Here is a 17,617-nt window from a genome sequence, read left to right on the forward strand (position 1 = left end):
TGTACAATAATGGTAGGAAAATATTTTTCAGAAAACCAGCTCAACTTGGTAAATGTTTAGGCAGTCAGAGCAAACTTGAAAAACAAGTCACAAATGGAGCCTTGATCTTGGCTTAAAACATCTCCTGATTCTGGCTTACTTAGTGAGTAAATGACACTCTGCTCTTCCTCACACACATCTATTTGAAGTGAAGCATGAAAACAAAATGTTCTCAAAAAGGACGTGTTTAAGTTTTTGGTGCAGGTTCTCTCGCAGTTCCATTGAGTCTTAGAAAATTGTAGACAGCTTGCTAAGAACTATTTTCAGCAGTAAGTGAAATTTATGACCCTTGTAGTACTTACATTTATCTTCTCCACAAATTCTTTCTTCTCCAGAGCACACTGCCAGTTATTTCTCATCCCCTAAGTATTTTGCTTACAACCAAATCAGAACACTATATCCTTTAAAGTGTATGGTGGGTGTCTCTTCTTCAGGAAAGGAGGAATGCCAGGGGTGGAGAAAATGCTGTATTGCATTTGAAAACTCACTTGCACAAGGTTGCCTTTATGTTTAAAATTCCTACAAACTGAATCACACAGAACTCAGCTACATATTTGACAGTCTAAGCTTCTCCTCTTATCTTCTCAGGTTCTGGCCATCAGCTTTAACTACACAGTTTCACCTGCAGGAAATCTTCATTGGGATTTTACCAAACTGCTTCCTTTCCACAGACTTCAGTCAAAGTGCAAAGCAATAAGGAAAATTGCTACAGAAATGCACTTTGTTCACCTATCCTTTGAAATATATGAGCTCTTAATGGAAAGTTCTCCTGGAGCAATTCAGTCCTTAAATCACATCCTTTTCCTTCACAAATCATAGCTAGGTGCATTTCGTGAATACTTGACTTACAACTTAACTTACATTTCTCATCTGACCATCCTTCCTTCCTGCACAGCTCTCCTCTACAGCTTCCCAACAGCGAAACAGTGCTTCCCTGCAGGAGCCATCCTACTGCTTACAACTTTTTGGGTATGAGCCAATGGTTATGAAATACTAATTTATAGTGCAGTGAAAAGATAATCTAGGGGGTATGGAAGCCAAGACACTTTATCTTCCACTTCCTTAAGAGAAAAAGAAAGAACAAGTGTCCAACTGATTCCTTCCAATTTCTCATTAGAATTTTTGAAAAACTGAATAGAAAAATTGTCAGAGAACTTGCAGTATCAAATAAATATTATTTAAAAACACATTTTTCACCACTGCATGCTTGTGCCTCAGATACACTCATTAATAATATACACATTTATTTACTGACATGTTTGTGCAGGCTACAACACTAAGAAGAAAGCAAAAATAGAAATTTGCAAACAGCACTAAAGAACATCAAATATACCTCAGATATATATATTTTTTAAAGTTATTGTTTAATCTCCATGTCTCACTTTCAAAAAGTTGAAAATAACCTTAGAAAAAGTCATTTTTAGGGAAGACCCTAATCAACATAATTTTTTCAGAATCATTTTTTCTCATGCAATTCCTATTGAAAATTAATTTGAAATTTCAATAAAACATTTTAAAACTAGACAAGAAGACAAGCCACGCAATTATGTACCTTACTAAGTTTTTCTATGTCTTGATAATATCCTGTTGCCTTTTTCTGCTCCTTGCTCACTTCGGAAACCAATCTCATGATAGTTTCTCTATTAGCTTTAGCCTCCATCTCATGGACATTCACAGCTTCTTGAAGAGCAGCAACCTGGTCTTTTAGCGTCAGATTTTCTTCACATATTTCAGAGACCTTGAGAAATAATTCAAATATTAGCAGCCTTTTAAAAGCTCTTAACAATTAAATATATTCATCGCAGTTACACCTGCTCCTAACCATGGCAATGAAGACATGGTGTTTCTAATTGCACTGTACTATTTTTTTATAGGAAGAGCAGAAATACAATTAAAATCATAGAATCATATTCTCACTATAAACCCCCCCTTTAGCACAATGAGATTCACATTTACTCCCACACAGACTTTTTGATGTATTAAACAGGTGGAGAGCTACTGCTGCTGCACATCCATGCTTGACTTGAAGCAGGTCAGAAAACAGATGCAGCTACTCCACATGAAAAGCAGACCATTTCAGCCTGGCTTTTTAGGATGTGTGCCCTTCATTGCAATGAGAAAGCTGCAATTCATACTTGAAACTTTTTAAGCACGGGAGATTTGAATTAGTAACAGATATTTCGTAAGCACATTCAAGGGCAGGGCCAAATACCTGGTGTGCTGCCATTATGGGCAGCCAACACCTTGGAAAAAGGAGTCCTTTCCAGGAGGATTCAAGGGCTGTTTTGGTACATTATGCTGTTTCCAGTAAGTGGAATAGATGAAAGTGGGCACTTCAAAGAGTGAGCAAAAAATGTACCCTGATTCCTACTGGCCAGACATTTGTTAAGACTAAACCAGATCAATTCTGTCTTAATTAAAACCATAATGTGGAAAGGAAGCTAAATAGATGTGCCAAGACCCCAAAAAAACTAGTTGCTAAGTTTTCCTAAGGCACAGTTTTCAGCAAAAATTAGATTTCCCAACTAGATTTATTACTACATTGTTAAAAGACATCAAGATATGTTTTTTAAAGCTCTAATTATTAACTCATTAATTATTAAGGCATGCAAGAGTGCCTTTTGCTTGACAACTAGCCAAATTTTGTTAGAGCATCTATTGCAATATTATATAATACCACGAGGGAGTACACTGTGATACGTACCTAGATAATCTTGATTTATTAAGACTGTACTCTTACAATGACATGAACATAATGAAACAGAATTTCCCCAAATAGCTATTGTGCCCCAAAGTGAAGAAAAACAGGGATAAAAAAGAGTAGACAAAAGACGAGTGAAATGCATAAAATTAGAATTAAATGTCTTATAGCAGCACTGATAGAGGTTAAAAGAATACACAAATAATTTTCCTTTCCTAAATGGAAGCTTAGTTTATGGAACTTCAGAAGTATTTTGAAGAGAAATAATCAAGTTTTATTATTAAGTCTCAGAGACACCACAAAGTTATTTACAGCATTTCATTACAGGACACTGTTAGGGTTGTTTTGGGGCATGCCATTTCAGATGTTTGTAGTTAATAAAGGGTTAAGATAAGGGTTAAGATAAGTGTTAAGATAAGGGTTGAAATCTGGTGCTACAGTTTACACATCACCTGTTGACCCTCATGTCAATGTTTTGAGGAAAGCTTTCAACCATGAGTCTAATCAGGGCTGTATGTGGGAACTACAGGCTGATAAAATATTTAGGCAGATAAGAGCAGACTGAGTTCACTGAGGTCTATTCGTGTTCAGCACCTTTGAAAATTAGCCCAATATGAAAAAAAATCTGTCTTTTAATGATAGCACTGTCTGCAAACCATTATTAAATACAAAGATTTCCATCACTTGCTTTACTTCTGTGACAACCAAATATTTTTCTGTTAAATTGCTGTAGAGAAACATTTGCCTATACAATCACCTTTGATGTTAAATGTTCCTGTGGTTTCTCTTTTTCTCTGATGTCTACGTCCAAGAATCCAGAAAGCTGTGTAAGGAGCTCTTCATACTTCTTGCTGATTTTAGAAGCTTGAGTCCTGTTTTCTTCACACTCATTCAAGTATTTACTAATCAGGCAGAAAAAAATATACACATCAGGATGAATGTTCCCTGAAAATGAATTCTAGGCAAAATACATTATCCCCCAAGACTACTGCTAGCTTCTTCATACCACCAAATGAATTTTAAAAGTTACATTTAATTCTCTACGTCTGTTGTGTAATACATACAATTTTTGCTGTTGCCTTACGTGTAAACACATCTTCATCTTTGCTTTTGACTAACACTTAAAAAAACCTTCTTTGATCCCAATCTCGTTCTCAGCACAAAATTTAAATAACACACAAGAGCCAAATGACATGAATAAATAGTGCCCTCAAGATACTAGAAGTGCAAAGTGCAAGCAAAAGCTTAGAAAAAGTACAGGGGGAAGAGAGTGATCAACTTTAAGCAAAAACATGCTAGAAGCACTTCACATCCCCTCTCTAAAGAAGCTGACAATGCGGATTAACAAACTCGAATGAAAGAGAAGCCTTTCTGGACTAATGGAAATGTAAATAAATGTAATGAACATGCAGAGTACCAGTGAAGGGAAGTTTACCAACAGAAGCAGAGATGGGAGACACTACTTTGCTAGACAGTACTCTGAGGCACTAGCCATGATAGGTGTGGATTTAAAAAGACAGTATCTAGGGGCTACCACAGAGATGTGAAGGAAAGGGAGCTTTTTGCCAGCAATTTCATCAATCTCAACAGGTGCCTGTCATGTGGATATATATCCCACATGAAACATGTTCTCAGCCTTAACAGCAGGTGTCAGTTTGTAAATGCTCAGTAAGAACAACCAGCCAAATAAAGAAGCAGTGAATTTAACTCATTAGTATAAATGTGGTTACACCCCTTTCTTTGCCAGGGACAAAGATGAGTCCAGCAAACAAAAGCCACCACAGTCTGCTTCAGTAGCAAACACAGAAAAAAGTCTTGCTCAGGATGCTGAAACACATGTCACTTATGAAAAACTACAAAGAAACAAATTAGCAGAAGCAGCCAGCCAGAGTTCAAAATGACCACTAGTGCAATCCAAATATCAACTCCAATATCTCTCAGGGACACCCAAGAGAGAGGTCCTTAGTGGTGGAGCGTGAGACATGGTAGATAGGTAGTGGTAGATTTGCAAAACAAACTATTGTGCTTCCAGTTGAAAAACAGGTTCTTTCTAGAGCAAGTTCTTTACTCTAGACCAAATCAAGACCTGAGATGTAACCAAACAGCTGTCTAGAGAAAATATTTTATTGAAACTCATTTGCTTATCAGAAGGTAGCACTATTCTCAGTTTTCAAGATGGGCACAGTAGTCATTTCTGGACTCATTTGTTTCCATTACTGATTTCTTCCTCTCTAGGCTGGCAATCAAACAGACCATCATTCCATAACTAAAGAGCAGCACGAGACTCCAATAGGAAATGCACAGTGAGTGCAAACACAGTACATTGAATGGTTATAAATCAGTAAGCAAAACAGTCCATGAAAAGATTTTTTACATAGCCTTAGGAGGGAGTTCAGTGCAGCTGCTGTAAATGCTGCAAAGTGAAGGAGAGTGACAGAATAACAGACAGGAATGGAAAACGTTCATTACTGCTCTGGACATTAAGGGGATAGTTCCACATAGCACTGCACAGCACACACCAAGAGCCAAAAGAGCTCTGCCTGCTACAGCAGACACTGTTACTCAGAACACTAGTGCCTCACAGCTTACTCACCTCTGGGCACCTTCCTTTCCTCTGTAGCCCCAGCAAAACTAAATGAGATGGCTGCTATACTGCTGTTCTGAGGAGGGATATGTCAGACATGAAAAGGTATTAAGCTCAGACATGCCATAGATGCATGCCTATATGTCAGAATATTGCATAAGGTTGACCACCAACCCCACAACTCTTCTGTGGCTCTAAAAAATTGAGGTGTATCCATACACAAAACCATGTCTGCTTCTAAAAATAAAAAATCTGAAGTACAAAGCACTCACTTGATAACTTTACGAATAATCTAATTACCTGCAGAAGGCCATAAAGGTGTGAGCACCAAGAAAATAGGCAGTCAGGTACAAAAAAGTAGCATACAGCTTTTTCACAGTTTTGCTAGCTCTTCAGAACTAATGAGCAAAGAGAAGGGAAGGGAAAAAAAGAAGAAAAAGCTTTTGACAGTTCACACTCTAAAAATACCATGGCAATAGACCTGTTGAGTAGAAAAGCACCATTTTCAACAGCAGAGGTGCACATCCTGGAAGCCAATCACCGAATTCACCAAACATTTCTTACTATATCCCCAAGGTATAGAATGTAAATATGCACTTCATGTGTGCTGGCTTGCTCTTCCCCCTCATTAGTGGTTTTCAGTTAAAACTGTTTTTTTAACACCTAATTAGGACTAGCATTACCAAGCTTTGAAAGCAAACACTGCACATATATGACCAATACAACATGTTTGTTCCTTCCAAATGAGCAGACTCACTATCCCTTTATCCCTTCCCTTTTGCCAGAAGTCCAATGGCACACTCCACGTGCACAGATCTGGGATTGGTAGAGGCGGACATTAAGCTTTTTATTTTGCTCATTTCTGCCTTGGAGCAGACCCCTGGTGCTGATCACCATGCATCAACACAAACAGAACTGATTACACAAGTGTTGTGGGCCAAAGAGAGCAGACAGGACTGATCTGGGAGTGACAGCAGAGCTTTATGCCCATAAAATTTATTGTGTCACTATAATGACAGGTGAGTATGAAACACAATATTCCAGCATTTTTCTCCCAGTGAGTTAGGCAAGCAAACAGGATAGGAAATTTTTCTTCCCTTTTTTTCTTTTGCTTTATTTTTTTCCCTACCAGAAATAGCATTTTAAAGACTCTTAATAGCCATCATGTCAGACTGCACTCTCCAGGCAGGGCTTTTGGCAAATCAGATGGTTATAAGTGCACTGCAATGGTTTTCTCTAAGTTTTAAAATGACTTAATTATTCACTTTTAATGCACAAAGTCTGGCAGAGCTGTGTGAAATTCTGATTTGGGAAATACATGCATCTGGTAAACACTCACCTTGCTCTTAACTTGACAGTATTGATAGAGTCACAAATATTAGCCTGATAATGGGCAGAAAAATCCATTATAAAAGTCTACAAGGTGTCCATTAATTTGACTGACACTGATTTTGGAATTTTAGAGTTCAGAATATTTTCATACCAATCAACTTTGCCATGAGTCTCCATCCTACAGACCCGAAACATGAGCAATTATGTAGAACTAACAGATCAGTGCTCTGATACACTATGCTAAGAACAGTGCAGTTAAAGGATGCTATCTTGTAAGTTTAATGCATTTCACCTTCAAAGTCCAAAACACTCAAACCTCCATTTATGAACTAACAACTCAAACCAAAATTCAAATTTCAGCACCTTCCACACACTCAGGCACAACAGTTTTGTAAGGCACTGTAACAATTCAAAACTGCAATAAAGTCTATCCACCCACATATTTTTCTGTATTGACAACTGCACCATTCTGTCCTCCCAAACATATATTGTTTCCTATCTCACATGAGTCTTACTTAAGTTTGTCATTTTTCTCATTAAGCTCCTCCTTCAGCTCCCAATTTTCCTTCTCCGCCTCCTGAGCTGTCAGCTCAGCCTGGTTTTTGGACATGGCAAGCACACACAGCTCTTCCTCCATCTCCTGGATTTGTGTTTGCAAAGACAGGAGGCGAGACATTTGTCTGGCATTGTTTTCCTTATAGCTTTCAGCTTCAGCCTTCAGCTCTTGAAAAGACGCTTCTTTAGAGATCATGCTGGACTTGAGTTTAAGAAGCTATAGACAGAAAAGGAGAAAATTAATGAAGAATAGTTTGCCCAGGCTGAAATAATATGACTGTACTACAAAATTAGTAATGTGATAAGAAATACACGTCTATCACTACAAGACTTAGTAGAGGGACACAATTTTACTTTCATATGACTAGGAGAAAGCAAGAGGTTTGCAAAAACAAAAGCTACTGTAGGGTAACACAATACAACTTTTCAAGATAATATCTTACAGGAAGATAAGTTTATTTACTAATTCAGAAGTTAGCAAAAGTCTAACTTAAGTTCTGCTGCACAGCCTTAACTCACATCTCTTATGTATCTGCATTACATAAAGGGATTAATATCACCATTCCCTCTTTTTTGCCAGCTGCCTGCCTGCTTCCAGTTCTGGTGCACAATTCCACAGATAATCTATATAGCTGCAGGGAGTTGTAACAGCAAGGTATCCCATTGTAGGAATGTGGAGACTTTTGACTTTTTGACGCATATTCAGAGGCAAATAAAATTTTGGTTCATTGTGTGGTAGGCACCCTCTTCTCATCTTACACAAATAGTTATTTTTGAGTATGATAATCCAATTAAATGTAGCTGGATTTGCACAGAAACAGCAAGAGAGCCTTTTAAGGAAGGGTAGGAGGAAGAAAATCACCCTCAAATGCTAAAGACCTCTTACAAGGATAATGCTAAAGCTTTCCAAGAGTTCATGGAATTCAGTAGTTTTTCCTCTCTCTTTTTGTTAAAGTACCATTTTCCATTGAACTATTCCTGCTAGTGGCTTCTCTAGGAGACTGCACTTGAGGGAGACTCACAAGGCAAAGGAAATTTTCATATGATTCTTTTGTTTTTAGGAACAAATAATTTAAAGTGGACTTTTTTTTGTCACAAGAAGTGTTAAGGCATGCTTCAGCTTTCCTGACAATTCCAATCAAAAGCAGCAAGATGCAACCTGAAGGATTTCTGTCCTATTACATAAAATTAACAGGCAAATAATGAAACCAAATTAACTGCTCTTTATGATGAGTGATAGAACTTTTAAATTGTGGTAAATATTTTAAGGCAAAAATATTAAAGACATTAAACTGCAATCCAGGATAATAGGGAATTCACTTCTCTGTTGGAGCCCTTCAGTATGACCAAACCAAAGATACTCAGAGAAATACTCAGAGCCAACAGAACAGCAATTGTCTTGGGAAAAAGAGGTCCTTCTTCTCCTCTTTCCAGCCACACACACCTGTCCTCTCCCTCACACCAGCTCTGTGTTTGTCTGACTCCCCCACAAACAACTGAAACAACAACTGATAGAAAAGGGTGCACTTCTTCTCTTGCAGAGGAGAAAGAGGAAGTGCAGCTGGCCACATCCCAGAGCAAAGGCTAACGCTGAGAAGGCAGGTAGGAGGATCACTCTTGCAGCAGCAGCACAGCCTTTGGTAAGCTTATGCTTCATGTGCAAGCACTGGTTTATCAGAAACTGTGGAGCTGACATAAAGCAGCACTGACTTTGAGAAAAGCAGCTTGGCTTTCGCCTGAGTTCATGGGCTTCATTTCCATACTCCACCCTTCTCTTTGTGCTAGAAGAAGCATTTATATGGTTAGGATGTGAAGTAAGACTGGGAAACTGATCTGGCTAAAAAACGGCTCAAAAGGAATTATTTTTCAGTTGCATCGACACAACAGTGCACCATAAAAACTACACATACATCTGGGCTGGCACGAGGGGTGGGGCAGTGTGGGGAAGGAAATGAGTGGCTGAAACAACAATAGCATTGCTTTGCTTGGCAGCTGGACCAAGCTATGGTATCTTAGAGTGTTCACAACCTTAAAATTTCTCTGTGGTTCAACTCCCCATCCGGTATTTTTTCCTCTGTCCATTGTCTTTGTGGTCAGTTCCAATAGCAGAAAAAGCAAGAATAATCCCATATCATGAGTTTTACAGAGCACTCAGCAGAACAAGGCTCTGACCTCAGCTGGGTCATGAAGGTCTTTATTAACAAGAGCATGAACAGCTGCTTTCTTGACTATGCTTTTGCAAGCACAGTCTTAAGAACTTATAAATCAGTCAGACATTCTGGCAGTAAAGCCATTCAACATTTCCAGTAATAAATTCTTTGTATGAGAACATGAAATTCTCTATGACTTTTTAAAATTGAAATTTAAAGCACTAATTCTGCATAAACGTTAAATGTAGGGGGAACCCTGCAGTAATTTTGGGATCAACTGATCAAATTAAACTCTAGCCAATAGACATGCCTGTAGTTCTGTATGAAAGTAAATGCAAGCATCTCATGTCTTCCAAAGGCAAATTTTACTCCACTTTAAATCTGACCATGTTTTCAGTCAGCCTACATTGCTGACTTTGATTAAATCACACTTAGTCAGTTATATGTTAAAAAAAATTACTTGTGGATATACTGAAGCTCTAAAAACCATACTGTAATAAATCCTCTCCTGAGAAGCACCAACTACACAGCAGGAAAAGTAGAAAAGTATGTATATGTGTTCTTCAGCCTCTCTGGCTACAATCAACCTCATTAGCACAAAAACAATTTCACTGGTGATGAAAGCAAAGCAAATTTGGGGAGCTGTAACTTGAATAAAGAGTAGAAATTAGTAAAGAGGGGCAGCTAGATCTTAACTCACCAGCAACAACAGGAGGATATCTATCAGAACTTCTACACAACCACAATTTAGAAATACTAATTTTCAGGTTTAATATAAAAGGATTGCACTTAGATGGGGATAAACAGCTAGACTGCTTCTAATCTTTCAAATATAAACTTATAATCAGTTCTTGATCACAGAAGGAAGCAAAGTAATAATCACACAGAAATTCTAAAAACAGGTATATTATAAAAAGCAAAACCCCAAAAGTTCTGTAGCAAAAGCAAGTTTTGGACTTTCTGCAAGCTTTCTATTCTCTACATAAAGTGATCACAAAGAATCCTCAGGTTTGGAGAAGGATTTGAAATTATTTTTAAATGTACCTCTGACTGGGCACAGTCATACTTCACTGAAAGTGCTGCAAGTTCACTTTGAGCAGTTTCAGCTGCAGCTCGATAGTGATTCATCTGCTCTCTACTGACAGGAATATCCAAAAGAACGTGATCATGAGATTCCTGTGAAGGCAGCATGAAAACAAAACCATTAGACATTGCATTTCTTGAACGTTTTTGCTTCAGAGCTTTTTTTGTTTGATTAAGCTGCTCAAGGGCATTAGTCCAAGTATGTTATTCCCAGAGTAAAACACACTTACTGAAATTTAGGTTAAACAGTCACTTTTCTACAAGTCACCACTTTTATCTGCAAGTTCAGCCACCAACACCAGTGCTAAAGTAAGATATTCCCCCTCAAAAATCCTATGACTTCCCACTGTTTTCAGCTCTGGCTATTTCCAGCAGTTTCTATGTATTTAGTAACATTCAAAAGGTCCCTTTTCTACAAACTTATCTAGTCACTCTTTCAGCCCATATAAACTTTAATCAAAGGGAGTCCTCATGTGTCTCTTATGCAAAGAATCACTTTGGTTTTTAGACTTTGGTTATGCTGCACATCTGCTCATTTTTATTTCAGAAGAAAAAAAGCAATGGCTATCAATCTTCTCTGTGACACAAAGGATTTTGCAGATTTCTAGCATATTTCACCTCCACCAGGTTGAAGTGCCCATGCCTACTCAGACACTTGTACCTGGTCCTCCAAGTCGGTTTTTGGCTTGCCATTTGCTCTTTTATTTCTAACCTGTCCTAATGTTAAAGGTCCTTTTGAGCTCCATCACTCGGACAAAACTTCAGCTTTCTGAGTGATGCTTTCTCATCCGCAGCAATCACCTTACTGACTTCCTTTCATTCTTTTTCAAGTCCTGATTCCATGGCAAGCACTGCCTCTGTCTTTCTAGTACAGTCCCCTTCACACCACTTACACAACCCTTTTAGCTGTGCCCTTTAGATTCTACAGTAGGCTTTCTCCTTTTTGTGCTGTTCTGCTCTTCTACAGTAGAGCAGGAATACATTGGATTTCTTGGCATTTATTACTTAAGTCTTCCAAGAAGAAAATTCAGACCTGAAGTCTTGACAGAGTTTCATTGGAGAGAACTTTTTTTTTTTCCCAATCAATAGTAACTATAAAACGATGAGATGTAACCTCTCCAGAACAGAACTAAGTTTAACTAACTCCCAGCATAACTAGCCCATATGGCAAAGAACCAGACATGAGATTTGTATTCCATCAGCTCTCACACAGGACTGAAACAAAACTGCAGTCCTCATACATTTGGGTATGCATTACAAAAAGCAAAATACCCCCAGCTAATGAATGCTAGTGGAAAAAGGTATTCCAATGGAGACAGAGATATCTTCTCTTCATGCTTTTCTACATCAGCATCAGTTTCTAGGCTGAGATAAATTACAAGTTCAGCCTCTACCTATCATAAATAGCAAAAAAAAAAAAAAAACCCAAAGATCTTTCCAAATATGTGAACATCTAGTAAAATAGGCCTTTACCATGAAACACATAGAGAAATCCCTGAGGAATAAGGAAAAACTACTCGTTTAGACTGTAGCAGAAGATAAATTACCTTGGATTAGTTGCTATAATATTGGCAGCTCTATACTTTAATCTTCCTTCCCTGTGCTAGTTGACACTAGATTAAACCCATCAAGTTTAATTGCATTCATGTCCTTCAAAGACACTCAGCTGTGCTGTTTCACAAAGGAGTTGCCACTTTCATCAAGCCAGACTGACACATGCAGAAAACTCATGGCCACACAGAACACAGCACATAATCTTGGAGATAAAAGGGCTGTTAATTTTCTCAACACTTTATCACTGTTCTGAGGGAGTAAGGGAAAGCATGTGCCATCTCCTCACTACTTTTGTCTTACTTTTGCTTCCCTCCACCTGTTTTACATGCACAACCACATTAAATTCTTTAATCTAGAGGGCATTTTTCTCATTTTGTAATACACCAGGGCTCAAAAACGATGGAGGGAGATTGCAAACAGTAATACTGTGTATGTTGTTTATGTATGTTATTATATTTGCAGTACTGTATAAATATAGGTTTTTCCTTTTCTTCCCTAAACAAACATGAGTTATGACTTTAGAGAAAGAAGGAATACATCTCAAAACGGATGAAATAAATACATTTCAGAGCATAGGTGAAGAAAGAAGCCCCCATTCAGCAGCAATAACCAATGTAACATCTTTACAGCTGAAACTTCCAAAATCTGTGTTTTTCACACAAATTAGGTTTTTAAATGATGATCTCTTCAAAGATGCAGCTATACATCCAGAAGAATTTAAAATAATTTTAAATGAAGCCAGGTGCAAAAGTCAAAGGGAATTCCTGTTTCACTGACCTACAATCTTAGTGAGATTTACTGGGGCAGATCTCTGCATCCTCTAGTGCCTTAGTAAATAAAAAATTAATCACATGTGGTAGTACCACGCTAGGAAAGTTGGTATTATCATCATTCTTTTAGCAAGGAATGTGCATGATTTAATATTAAGAGTTTTCTATGCTTCTATGGTTTGCCATCAGTCAGTCACAAGTCTGATCTTTAGTCAGACAACACAATCACCTTAGCATGACCCTATTATAGGGGTAAAATTTGTAATGCAGGTGTGGCACTTTTCCATCTCTGGAAAAATTCAGATTTGTAATGCTTCATGAGTAATGTGGAATCCATACCATTTAATATGCATTTTTTTTAGGAAAATAGATCTAATGACATGTTAAAAGAATAAGAGACAGTAGATGGAAGAAGTCTTAATATATTAACATTCGATCAGCTCCAATAACCTAGGTTTTGGGTGTTACTCCTATCCACATTATTATTTTTTTTATCTCTTTCCACTTACCTGCAAGAAAATGGAGCTTTCATCTAACTTCACATGCTAAACAAAAGCTAAGCCTATACTTACAATACTTAAGAGCAATATCTACTTGGACTTCAGTTTTATTAGTAATAGATGTTCTTTAGAAGATCAACAATATATGGTCATTGTTGTTATTGTTGACCATTTTTGTTTTGATTTTTTTTACCAAATAACTACCTTTATCTCCCTGGAATCCAGTGTTTAGTTGGCAAACTTCATTTGATTCAGAAACGACAAAACTACAACAACATTCAGTAGTTTTACACCTATCCATGTACTTTGAAATAAGCTAATCATTCCAGTCACTTACTCCCATCTTGCTTTTGGCAGCTTTTTCTGCCAAAAAGATTTCCTGCTGTGATTCTTATTTCAGTGCTGGCAAATGCTGCTACTACTGCCATTGCCTGCACACAGCCAAGACCCCTTTCCCAAAACATACATTTTTAAAAAATCTTTATTGAAACAGAAAGCCCCCAGTAAGCATTTAAGCACCCATCACTACCCTGAGTGATTTGTCAATGCAAAGCTGTAAACCATACTCAGAGCAGGGATTTCTTCTTCCCATTCCCAAAGTACCTAAACACATTGGGGTTGACATACCAAAAATGATGAGTCACGAACCTTTGCTGACTTCATTCTTCCTTTGCTTCTACAGAACAAATGGGAGGAAGAGGGAAGAAAGGTCGAAAATTAAAGAGATTTGTAATGTGATGGCATGACATCATTTTTTCACAGATGTGCTGTACTAAACTACATCATCAGTTACCATCAGCAAAATTGGAAATAAAAGCAGAACACCATGGGAAAGTTTCTCTGGTAGCCTACAAATGGCCTCCACAGTATTCAAACACACAGCAAACCAAAATAGACACCCTCACATTGACTTGTCCAGGTTACATTCACCAGTTCAGCTACACAGTCAGCCTTCATGCAGTGATTGCTTCCTTTGTCACTGCTTTCTGGGTGCTCAAGGTTTTTATTTCAACTCTCCTTTTGTCCTGCATCTCTCCTACACTGATATATTTTAAAAGGAAAAAAGATCTAAGTGGTAACACAGGATCTATCTTAAATGAAATCCATCCTTTTTTCCCCCTCACATGTTAAGGTAGTCAGTGGGCCCTTTTTAACTGCATGTTTATACAGGACTTTGTACACTGGTTGGACTTGGTGGGCTATTCAATGAGTTCTATAAATTCCAGTGTCATAACTGTTCACATGCTGAAAACAGACAAAATGAGATATCCCAAATCTGCAATGTTTTTTCTTAAGACAAATGAATATTCATGAGTGCATATGTGCATAAAGTTGTTCTAACTTCTGAAGACACAATGCAGCAGCAGAGTTCATTATTATTTTATTATTATTATTATTATTTATTATTATTATTATTTCCTGCAACCAGAAAGTAGATGACATCCAACATGAAATACTGGAAAGAATGGGTAGTTGAAAAATTTCCACACTTGGCTACTGTAGACTTTTCTTGGTAGCAGCAGTTAGTCAGGCAGCCAGCATGCACATCACCTCAGAAAAGCCACAACAGCTACACACAACCATGAGCATGAGAAGGTTCAGACACAATTCCACAGTTACTCAGATTTTGTTAACACATACAAAAACAGACTAAAATTAATCACAGAGTCAATGATGTTGGAAAAGATTTCTGAGAACATTGAGTCCAACCTGTGACTGAACACCACCTAGACCAGGGCACTGGGTGCCACGTCCAGTCTTTCCTTGAACACCTCCAGGGACAGTGACTCCACCACCTCCCTGGGCAGCCCATTTCAATGTCTAACCACCCTTTCTGTAGAGAAATTCCTCCTAATGTCCAACCTAAACTTCCCTTGGATCCACTTAAGACTGTGTCCTGTTGCCCTGTCACTAGTCACTTGGAAGAGGCCAACACCCCAGCTGGAATCACTCTGGGAGGAGGGGAAAAAAGGATTCACAAATTAACCATTTTGTTTGTAGAGTTTGGTCTTCTTTGTAGATAATACTTTACTCCATTTGACTGTCAGGGATCCCAAAATATATTGATAATGATATATTAACATAAATAAAAATTTGCAAGTAATATTTCACAACCATTTCAGTTCTGTCACTTGCTCATGAACATTAAAAAGTGCCAGAAATACCCAAATACTCTTGATTACTTCCCACTCAGTAAAGTCCTGTTTGCCCTTGCTGATTCCTCCTTGTAACTAGGCCCAACTCATTGCTTGCAGTATGTTTTTGGTTATTTTTATATTCCTGTGGAGGTTTTCTGCATCAAAAATGTTCCAGAAACATGTAGAACTAAATTAAGTGTTCCCAGAAGCTCAAATAAATTACGAAAGAGATTTTCTAAATTCCTTTTAGAAGGGTACTGCTCAGTTCTACCCTCCTCCCTTTGCAGTTATCATTGAAAGGTATTACTGAAAAGATAAAAATCACTCCTGGTATTCATCTGCTGAAGAGGCCAATTTCAAGCTTGATTAATGAGTCCAAATGAAAGCTTCATTACAATCAAAATTTCAGTCTTACCCGCTGCAACTACTACAAGCAGCAGTTAAAGCATTTTCATCTTTTGTTTTTCTGTTAGGATGAGGTGACTTCACATCTAAATGTAATAAATGCATTTAATGTGATGAAAGACAGCAGTCATCTCAAGGCAATTAGAGAGACACATCACCTACTCTAAATATTACTTAATATGCTTTCTGGTTTGCTTCATCTTTTGTTTGTATGGACAAATTAAGGAATTTGGAGCTCCCCTGACACTTTCTCTCACAGCTTTTCCAAAATGATTAACAAGGAGCTGCTTTGTTTATTTCCAAAACAATAAAAAGGGTAATTGCTAAGAAAAAATTCAGTGCTTATGCAGGGATTTGTACAAACTTGTTCTACTGCTTTTATTGTATCAGTGCTGAATAGAGATAAATAACTTCTGTAACAACTTAAATGGTAGATTTAAAATCATACCCTCACGCAGTGCCGATTTTCCTACAATGCATACTATACTTTACTGCAGTCAACAAAATGCAAATATTTCAGAAACACTCTAGTGTGTTGGTACATACACAATTAAAGACTGATCAGTGCTGTGCTTTGATTTACCAGTTGTAACTCACATTTTATAAATATATAATTCCTAGCATGTTTTTGAGCCCCAAAATCAACAGTCACAAAGTAGTTGACTGCAGGTTGGTTAGAATGTGGAGCAGGTTGCTGTCAACTCTGTCACTAAGCAGTGCTAACAAAAATTTTGTAATTGGGTCATGACAGTTGTATTTATTATAATGGCTGTTGTTTTTACCACTGCAGACTACCACAATTCTGGGGCTTTTTTGTCTCGGAACAATAAAGCTTCATTACAAAATTGATTGTCAGCTATTCAGGACATAATTAATTGTCCACACACAAATAAAGTGTTTATCCTTTGGAACACATAACTGCTACAAGCTTCCTAATATAACTTCAGTACAACGGTTTGATCCTTCTAAGCAATATCCTCAAGTGTCTCCCTTAAATTCACATCAAAGCCAGCAAACCAGTTTCAAAGGAAGAAGAGATGCAAAGAAGAATTTCTTAGATAACTACAAATTCCTGCTCCGCAAAAGCTACTCCCTTCTGCAGCACTTAGTAAGAAAAATCTTTTTGGCCTTGAACTTGTACAGATAAGCTATAATAATCAGCTGAAGTTCATGGGGCTTCAACTGCACCACGCAGGACCACCGGGGGCAGCTCTGCACCTGCAGGAGCTCTGCTTTGGGGTTGGGAGTTTCTGTTTCTTTCAGTTTTTTGTTGGGTTGGTTTTTATTTTGTTTGTTGTTTTGGAGGCTTTGTTTTTTGGGTTGGGTTTTTTCCGGGGGGGGGCTGTTTAAAGGCGAGATTAAGTTGAGTGTTGCAAAGATGACTTGCAAGGGGGTTACAGCCAGCCTGAGTCAGCCTCTAGAGCAACACCGACAGAAACTATGGATAAAGCGAGGGGAGGGAAGGAAGGGGCATTTTTTTCCAAAGTCAGGGGTTTATCCCCTAATGGGGCAACTGCCAAAAAACCCCAAGCCCTACCCAAACCAAGCCCCTGGGCCCTTTCCGCCTTGCCCCGTGCCCGGTTACCGCGGTTCCGCCGCGCCGCTGCCCGCCAGCCCTGCAGCCGCTCTGGCCGCAGCCGCGCCCCTGGCAACGCGTCCGGCAAGGGCGAGCGGGGACAGCGCAGGGGCCCTGGGCGGGGAAGGGGACAGTGCTCGGTGGCTGCAAGCGAACGGCCTTCGCAGGGGGATGATCAAAAGCGACGCAGGGGGTTGTTGGTTTGGTTGTTTTCACTTCAAATAAACATT

At 38.4% G+C, this 17,617-nt stretch overlaps 1 protein-coding gene across 1 annotated transcript in view; it reads right to left on the reverse strand.

Moving 5' to 3' along the window:
- CCDC170 (coiled-coil domain containing 170) overlaps positions 1-17,617 on the reverse strand; it is a 35,475-nt gene extending 17,858 nt beyond the window's left edge. The window contains 6 exon segments of the mRNA XM_085055831.1: positions 1,592-1,777; positions 3,498-3,642; positions 7,172-7,428; positions 10,406-10,537; positions 13,896-13,944; positions 17,397-17,617. Coding sequence (XP_084911957.1) covers positions 1,592-1,777; positions 3,498-3,642; positions 7,172-7,428; positions 10,406-10,537; positions 13,896-13,931 — 756 coding nt within the window. The 5' untranslated portion in view covers positions 13,932-13,944; positions 17,397-17,617.

The sequence above is a fragment of the Lichenostomus cassidix genome, chromosome 3 (assembly GCF_008360975.1).
Source record: "Lichenostomus cassidix isolate B80296 chromosome 3, HeHo_3.0, whole genome shotgun sequence".
In the NCBI taxonomy this organism is placed as follows: domain Eukaryota; kingdom Metazoa; phylum Chordata; class Aves; order Passeriformes; family Meliphagidae; genus Lichenostomus; species Lichenostomus cassidix.